The sequence below is a fragment of the Gigantopelta aegis genome, chromosome 15 (genome assembly GCF_016097555.1).
Source record: "Gigantopelta aegis isolate Gae_Host chromosome 15, Gae_host_genome, whole genome shotgun sequence".
Taxonomy (NCBI): domain Eukaryota; kingdom Metazoa; phylum Mollusca; class Gastropoda; order Neomphalida; family Peltospiridae; genus Gigantopelta; species Gigantopelta aegis.
In genome coordinates this window covers 30154374-30164161 of record NC_054713.1, presented here as the reverse complement: position 1 = coordinate 30164161, position 9788 = coordinate 30154374, and the positions used below count along the sequence as shown (strand labels likewise).

The following is a 9788-nucleotide window of genomic DNA, read 5'->3' as shown; positions in this document are numbered from 1 at the left end:
TAGGTCGGACTCGGGATAGGCGTGTTCGAAACCCTAGTGGTATATGGACACGTTAAACTAGCTATCTATCTATCTATAGATTTTAAACTACTATAGATTTCATACTATATACTGTACTACAAGTTATTTATTTCTCAGCCGAATGATTTCAAAATTGCAACCAAAAAATAGTGTGTGTGTTGTTGTTTTTTGTGGGGGGTTTTCAAAAACACTTTTACTTTTCTTCTTACGTCAAACCAAACTGAAATTATTTACAAAAAAAAATGTTGATGGTTGGGACGGACTATATAGTAACATTCCTATTATTTAAATGGACAAAATGTTTCCTCGTTAACACTTATACGGCAAAATTACCAAATGTTTGACATCCGATAGCCGTTGATTACTAATTAATGTGCTCTAGTGGTGACATTAAGAAAAAAAACCACGACGCCACCGAGGCCGGTAAAACATCTTACAATGCAACAAACTCAGTAATGTCTTTTTAATACGAACAAAAGAAGAGTTAGTGCGTTTGTTTTGTTTAACGATACCATTAGAACACAATGATTTATTAACTATCGGCTATTGGATTTCAAACATTTGGTAATTCTGACATATAGTCTTAGAATGGAAATCCGCTACATTTTTCGATTAATAGCAAGGGATCTTTTATATTCATCATCCCACAAACAGGATAGAAAATACCACGACCTTTGATATACCAGTTGTTGTGCACTGGCTGGAACTAAAAATAGTCCAATAAACACATTTTATTTACGGTTATATGGCGTCCGACATATGGTTAAGGACCACTCAGATATTGAGAGAGGAAACCTGCTGTCACCACTTCATGGGCTACTCTTTTCTGTCAGCAGAAAGGGATCTTTTATATGCGCCCTCCCATACACAGGATTGGACATACCACGGCCTTTGATATACCAGTCGTCGGGCACTGGTTGAAACGAGAAATAGCCTTATGTGCCCACCGTTGGGGATATATCCCAGTCCGACTGCTCATCAGGCGAGCGCTTTACCACTGGGCTACGTCATTTCTCTGTTGGAAAGAAAAAAGAAAGAAGTGTTTTATTTAACGACACACTCAACACATTTTATTTACGGTTATATGGCGTCAGACATATGGTTAAGGACCACACAGATTTTTTTTAGAGGAAACCCCGCTGTCGCCACATAGGCTACTCTTTTACGACAGGCAGCAAGGGATCTTCTATTTGCGCTTCCCACAGGCAGGATAGCACAAACCATGGCCTTTGTTGAACCAGTTATGGATCACTGGTCGGTGCAAGTGGTTTACACCTACCCATTGAGCCTTGCGGAGCACTCACTCAGGGTTTGGAGTCGGTATCTGGATTAAAAATGCCATGCCTCGACTGGGATCGGAACCCAGTACCTACCAGCCTGTAGACCGATGGCCTGCCACGACACCACCGAGGCCGGTTTCTCTGTTGGAGTCACGTAATTATCATACGCTCGCGCGCACAAACACACACACAAATAAGAAGAAATAATAATAATAATAATAATAAATAATAATAATAATAATAATAATAAATTAATTAACTAATTGAGCAAAAAATAAAAAAAACCTACTAAATGTTGTAGGTCTCAAGTACGCAACGCACACACATCACCTCCACCCCACACCACTAGAGCACATTGGTTTATTAATCATCGTCTATTGAATGTTAAACATTTGGTAATGTTGACATATAATATTAGAGAGGAAACTCGCTACACCTTTCCATTAGTAGCAAGAGATATATTATATGCACTATCCCACAGACAGGAAAGCACATACCACGGCTTTTGATATACTAGTCGTGGTGACATCTATTTATTACATCTTATTATATAACTTATTACACACCAGGGTAAGATATTGCTCATGTCATAACAATCACTCAATATATCTAACTAGGGGCGAGGCGTAGCCCAGTGGTACAGCGCTCGCTTGATGCGCGGTCGGTTTTGGATCGATCCCTGTCAGTGGGCCCATTGGGCTATTTCTAGCTCCAGCCAGTGCACCACGACTGGTACATCAAAGGCCATGGTATGTGCTATCCTGTCTATTGGATGGTGCATATAAAAGATCTATTGCTGCCAATCGAAAAGAGTAGCCCATGAAGTGGCGACAGCGGGTTTCCTCCTTCAATATCTGTGTGGTCCTCAACCATATGTCTGACGCCATATAACCGTAAATAAAATGTGTTGAGTGCGTCGTTAAATAAACCATTTCTTTCAATCTAAAATGTGCAATATCGGCGTGACGTAGATCGCTTGCTGACCCAGTTCGTAGACAAATAACGTGTAGTAGGTCTCGCCATCTGCTTACTTCTGCGTTGCATTTTGTTTGTAGCTGGTTTGTAATAAATAAAATACTAAACTAACTTGCCTGTCATACCATTTGTATGAAACTCGTGAACAGTGTTCACTCTTTCATAAAAATGGTATGACAGGCAAAAAAGTAAGGGAACCTGAAATATTAATGTTAATATCAACTATTAGACTGAACATACGTTTTGACCGCAGACATTCTAGTAAAGAACATTCAGGTCTGTTTATCAACACACCAAAACACATTCCATAGTTTGCACATGCATCACGCAGTTGTCTCGTACACCTGCGTGGGGTGTCATTCTCGATTTTAACAATTTTCAGGAAGGTCATCTGATCACTGTGAAACATTATTTCTGTCAATCTTTTTTCATTCTGTTGATCATGCAGTTGTTATTGTTTTGTTTTTAGTAATTTTTATTGTTTGAATTTGCGATTTACTCATAAAAAACCGTCAACTTTCAAATTTCACTTCTGACCCCAATCGTCCTTCAAGATTTTTGGTGGTCATAAAACCTACTGTAATACTGAACTACCGGTTGTAATGTTTACCCAATTAATTCACTATTATCATATAACCATTCCCCACAGCTAATATACTTTACCATTTTGGCAATTGTAAATTCTTATTAGAGTTCCCCTACGTTTTTTGAAGAGTACATATGTAAAATTACATTAATTTATGAGCAACTTCTTGCTACTATGAGAGTTCGTTTTTTTCATTTCAATTTCGTGCTTGTACCCAATTAAGGTTAAAGCACGCTGCCCTGTGTCCACGACAGTGCAATAGAGGTTGGCGATTAGTGAGCGAGAAGGTGGTGTAGTGGACGTTTACCTATGCGTTCAGTCGTTAACATCGATGTGGATGGTAACCGGTTCCAGGATGCGAACCCAGTACCACAACCGATTCTTGATTTTGAGTCAGGTTCTGCACCATCTATATTACCAGTTGGTGAAATAAAATAATATAATTAGGTATAAAAAATAAAAACATTATATTGTTCATAAACATTTATTATAATTCAAAACAAAAACGATATTGGTCCAATCAGAGGCTACCAAAGAATAGCAACGACCATTGCGTAACGGAACTCCTCTTGTTTAATGTAAACACATCTAGCTACGACGATAGATTGCGTAACGGAACTCCTCTTGTTTAACGTAAACACATCTAGCTACGACGATAGATTGCGTAACGGAACTCCTCTTGTTTAACGTAAACACATCTAGCTACGACGATAGATTGCGTAACGGAACTCCTCTTGTTTAACGTAAACACATCTAGCTACGACGATAGATTGCGTAACGGAACTCCTCTTGTTTAACGTAAACACATCTAGCTACGACGATAGAGAATATAACGTAACTCCTCTTGTTTAACGTAAACACATCTAGCTACGACGATAGAGAATATAACGGAACTCCTCTTGTTTAACGTAAACACATCTAGCTACGACGATAGAGAATATAACGTAACTTCTCTTGTTTTAACAACATAAAACAATCTACCAACCCTGAGATAAATACATAAATAACCAACGACAGTTAAACACACATATTTTAACATAATACAATAATCCACTAACCCTGAGATAAATAAATAATAAATAAATAAATAAATAACCAACGACAATTAAACACACACACACACACACACACACACACACACACACACACACACACACACACACACACACACCACAACACACAATCAATAAATCAAAATCAACTAATTAAGAACAAATACTGAGCCACTGAAAAAGCTATAGGAGAGAGAGAGAGAGAGAGAGAGAGAGAGAGAGAGAGAGAGAGAGAGAGAGAGAGAGAGAGAGAGAGAGAGAGAGAGAGAGAGGGGGGGGGGGGACGAGACAGACAGTGACAGACAGAGGCAGACAGAACAAAAACAAATACCAAAAAAACCTGAAACACAGAGCCATAACAAAAAGGTACAGGAGAGAGAGAGAGAGAGAGAGAGAGAGAGAGAGAGAGAGAGAGAGAGAGAGAGAGAGAGAGAGAGAGAGAGAGAGAGAGGGGGGAGACACACGCCACACACACACACACACACACACACACACACACACACACACTCACAAACACGGGATGGAGGTAGAGAAGTGAGGTAGGAAGGAATTCAAGATGATACAACCAACAGAAATATAACAACAATAATGTAAATTACATATCAGTTGTTCTTCCCCACATTTTATCATAGAATAAAACAACATATTTTATCTTCTTTTTTCTTTTTTTAAAGACATCCAATTGAAGGACACTTCATAGTCTGTACTGGCGTCCACAATTTCGCTAATCAGTGTAATTCCTCATTCCAATGTTTGGACCTTGGTCTTTACACTGACCCCATTCCGTTGGAATCTGCCAGCGAAAGGTCAACTGCAGATCAGTGGTGACCTTTACTTGGACATCTTCTCCACGAACCCGGAAAGCATCCACTGCAATCTAATTAAAATTAGCTCCACTATTACATGTGGATCTAAAGACAGCCAGTTGGAGCTCATGTCCACCAATCAAAACCTTACTTGCAGAATCCTGCCAGTGATTTAAAAATAATTTGAAAACATTCCTAATTATCCTGAGGGTATACGACATGTTTCGTGTGAATTACGAATGCCTTAAAACATGTTTTATTTTATAAAATAAATAATTTGTAATGTAAAACTGAAGACTGATTTAGTTTTTTATTTATTTTATAAATAAATAAATAATTTTTAATATAAAATTGAAGACTGATAACCCACCCCGTACGTATTGGTATGGTTCGCTGTACTGCGGCCACTAAAATAGACTCGCCCGATATTTTTTTTGAATTTGTATGCTCCCAAATAACGTTATAAAAGGCGAAGTGTGATTGGTCAATATTTAAATTATTATTTACAGACGAAATGTTACCTGGACATTGGGGACTACGCAGTGTTGTTAGTTTTAAATCACTGGCAGGATTCTGCAAGTAAGGTTTTGATTGGTGGACATGAGCTCCAACTGGCTGTCTTTAGATCCACATGTAATAGTGGAGCTAATTTTAATTAGATTGCATCCACTGCTGATGGCAAAACGATTCACATCCTTATTGGGTTCTTCTGCCAGTGACTTTAATGTCAAGTAATGTTTGATTCAAGACACTGTGCCACGTTAGAGCAACTGGGACTCCGTTTTATATTAAGAGAAAGACAGATTCTGTGTCTTATTAGATCAAGAGGTATGTGGTGCAAAGTCAGAATGATTCCTTCCTTTATTAGAGCGAAAATTGTGTGATGTTGTAGGAGAAAGACCTGTGATCGATGTTAGCTCAAGAAGGTTTTTGTGCGTTGTTGGATCAAGAACTCTTTTGAGTTTATATCAAGGACTTCGTATGTTACTAGAGCGATGACAACACTGGCGATTGTGCGTTGTTAGATCGAGAACTTTGTTATTTAAGTTCAAGGACTCCTTGCGTTACTAGAGCGATGACAACACTGGTGACTGCATTGTTAGATCAAGAACTTTGTCATTTAACTTCAAGGACTCCTTGCGTTACTAGAGCGATGACAACACTAGTGATTGTGTGTTGTTAGATCAAGAACTGTGTCATTTAAGTTCAAGGACTCCTTGCGTTACTAGAGCGATGACAACACTGGTGACTGTGCATTGTTAGATCAAGAACTGTGTGATGTTAGATCAAGAACTTTGTCATTTAAGTTCAAGGGCTCCTTGCGTTACTAGAGCGAGCAGAACACTGATGACTACTCGTTGTTAGATCAAGAACTTTGTGTTGTTAGATCAAGAACTTTGTCATTTAAGTTCAAGGACTCCTTGCGTTGCTAGAGCGAGGAGAACACTAATGACTACACGTTGTTAGATCAAGAACTGTGTGATGTTAGAACAATGACCCCGATTGCGTTAGCAAATCAGGACCTGTGTGATGTTAAGTCAAGAAGGACACCGTGTATTAGTGCAGAGTGTAGTGCAAGAACTCTGTAGTGTTAGAACAAGAACTCTGTGATGTTAGAACAAGAAGGATATTGTGCTGTATTATATGGAGGACTCCGTGATGTTGTACAAGAAGGATATTGTGCTGTATTATATGGAAGACTCCGTGATGTTAGAACAAGAAGGATATTGTGCTGTATTATATGGAGGACTCCGTGATGTTAGAACAAGAAGGATATTGGGCTGTATTATATGGAGGACTCCGTGATGTTAGAACAAGAAGGATATTGGGCTGTATTATATGGAGGACTCCGTAATGTTAGAACAAGAAGGATCTTGTGCTGTATTATATGGAGGACTCCGTGATGTTAAAACAAGAAGGATCTTGTGCTGTATTATATGGAGGACTCTGTGAAGTTAGAATAAGAAGTATCGTGTGGTGTATTATATGGAGGACTAATATGGACCAGACAGACAGAGGACGTGAATCAAGAAAGACAACTGTCTAGGAGAAGCAAACTCCAAAATTAAAACTGGGCTGGAGAGGCTCAGCATCCTAGTAAGGAAACTCTTCCAGGAGAAGGAAAACTCAAAACTCAAACCAAGTCCACTGAAGTCAGAGTACAGAAGCTATGCATAAGCATTAGCGTGGAAACCGAAAGGAAATGTCCGTACATGCACCAAGCTCTATGATCATCATAAATACGCTTACACGCCGTGTAAACACAGTCTCATTCAGTTCGACTCGATTCGTGTCTTTAACACAACGAGGGTCGGGATTTAGCTCAGTCGGGTGAGTGCTCGCTTGAGGTGCTTGCATCGCAGGATCGAACCACCTCGGTGGATCCATTCAACCGATTGGGTTTTGTCTCGTTCCAACCAGTGCACCACAACTGGTCAAAATCCGTGGTATGTGTTTTCCTGTCTGTGGGAAAGTGCATATAAGATCCCCTGCTGGTAATGAAAAAATGTAGTGGGTTTCCTCTGATGACTATATGTCAAAATTACCTAATGTTTAACCGACCGCGCATCAAGCGAACGCTTTACCACTTTAATACAGATTCAGACCATAGGTATCCAATGTGATGGGTAGTAGTCAGCCATGTTGAATACCTTACTCCAGAATTGATCTTTTTCGTCATACGGATTTTTATAGTACAACACAGTCCCTCCAGCTAAATAGCCTCCCCACCATCCAAATGTCCCCACTGTCATAATAGTGTGATTGCATAGAGACAATATGGCCATATCCACTTGCGGAGAGTTCGTTTCTGATATCAGTTCCATCCCTGAATTTGTTTTTACGTGTTTTCCCACCCACGTCATGGTATCACTACAAACAACAAAAACACAGTTTGAAAACCTAGACACATAATACGCCATTGCATTTTTTATATATTCAGGCGGAGCGACGTAATTTCCGTTTTTTCTGGCTATTTTGGAGTCTTTATCACCTCTTCGTATATGAACACCTATTAGAGTTATCTCCCCTGGACTTTTTGACTGATATTTTTCACGAATTTCACGAATTCGTTTCTCGGCAACGGACTTGATGTGATCTTTAAATCTTAACTGATGACGAATATTTGATTCCACGTGGCTAAAATACTTCCACGATTGTAACAGACTGTCAATTGTGTAATTACGATTTCGAGGCATTTCTAGAAACGTTTCGTCATACATACAACATTTCTCTGAAGTTACTCTTTTGAAAGTTTTGAACATGATTGTTTTTGGAAAAAACATTGCTTTGAGATGAAACATTTTCCTAAGAGGATGGTTTGCTTGTAGAGCTACTGTCATATTCCTGCTGTTAGCTAGGCCTACCAGCGATGCATACATATATATTAAGTTTCCAAGACCGACGCCTTTAATTATATTAGTCGCAAGATAGAACGTGCCGTGGGAGAAACTAATCTGTTGTTTTTTATCGGTGACATTTAACAACTGGCTGATGCCTTTGGTATTTATTACACCTGTGTTGATGTTGTTTGCTAATCGATCGTCGTTCCCAGTTTTAACAGGCGTGTCACTGGTTTGGTTTGTGTTGTCCTGAACTCTTGGCAACCGGCGATTGTTCTCGTTATTGATCTCGTGCTCGTGTGTTTGTTTTTCATGGAACCTAGAGCTGTCTTTGGCTGCCACGGAAACTGAACGCGACCCACGCCAGTTCCAGTTGTACGCACTGACTGCTATAGAAATTAGTCCGCATACCAGACAACACTTCAGAGTTCTTGCTGCAAAATAACACACAAAAGAGTTTTATTATAATCATTAATAATGTCCGTAGCGTTAACGGAATCTAGCTTAGGCGGCAGATCACTCACCAGAAATGCGTAAGTCGAAGGATTGAAACCCGATGGAGGACCCTTTCTCTTTTTCCCCTTCCCCTGAGTTGAACATTACAAAAATTGCAAATATCTGTGTCTATATATTTAATTTTATGTAAAAAAAATTGTTATTAATATTCTATGTACAATTTTATACTGAAACCATAATGAGGAAGGGTCTTTTAAAACTCTAAATGGTAAGCTATAATAATGTTTCTACTTCTGTGAAGAAAAAACATAACCTAATTCAGAGTATTTAGTTTGTGAAGTAGGAACTGCATTGGTCTTTTTCAACAGTTTTTATATTGCTTTACTTCCTTTTTTATCTTTCAAAAATATTCTTAAATTAAAAGGGAAAATTGGATTATTCATGGGTACAAAAAGTTGGATATCAAATTTTTATATTGTCTATAAAAGTTTTAATAGCTTTTATTAAAGTTGCATATTCTAAGAAATTTGATTTAATGTTCTACTTTACTTTACATGTGTTGAAGTTCATAAACTGTCCATTCTCATTAAGTAAATCTTATATAAAAATAATTTGTTTTTCAACATAATGTTTGTACAATATAGGTTTGTGATCTTTAATTATATAACAATTTAACCAAATATTTGTACTCATTATTTCATCGTTATTTTCCAAAGTTTGTTTTTGTTGAATTCTTATCCAGCTCTGTAATACATTTTTCCAGAATATATTTTTAATTTGTTTTTGTTTTCTTTGAATAAAATTTTCTCCAAATTTAAACATATCTTCTGTCTCTAATTTTGTTACTGCTTGGAATAAAGTTACCCATCTTGAATCTGAAGTGAAGAGTCTTTTTATCAAGAAAGCTTTTAAAGCCATCATAAAATTTGAAAAAATTTAACATTTTAATGCCTCCTTTACTATAATCTTGTATCAATATTTCTCGTTTAATTTTTTACAGGTTTATTTTGCCAAATGAAATTATATAATAGTTTATTTGTTTTGTTATTATATCTGGCGGGTTTGGTAGTAAAATAAGTAAATGAGTTATTTTTGGTACTATTAGAGTTTTAACAACAGTAATTTGACGTAAAACAGTTCACTTTCTTGATAACCAATGTTTTGTTATTTTTTTCATTTCCAGTACCTTTTGTTCAAAGTTATTAACAGTAATTTCTTCAAGATTGACATAAAACTGTACTTCTAATAGATTAAAGTTTTGTTCCCCCCCA

General features: G+C 37.7%; 1 protein-coding gene across 1 annotated transcript; it reads right to left on the bottom strand.

Moving 5' to 3' along the window:
- Positions 1 to 7194: 7194 nt before the first annotated feature.
- LOC121389756 (galactoside alpha-(1,2)-fucosyltransferase 2-like) lies at positions 7195 to 9385 on the bottom strand. The gene is made up of 2 exons (XM_041521405.1): positions 9382 to 9385; positions 7195 to 8495 (listed from the first exon to the last, which is right to left on the bottom strand). Exons 1-2 carry the CDS (start codon positions 9383 to 9385, stop codon positions 7321 to 7323), a joined length of 1179 nt encoding a protein of 392 aa, XP_041377339.1. The 3' UTR covers positions 7195 to 7320.
- Positions 9386 to 9788: the final 403 nt, after the last annotated feature.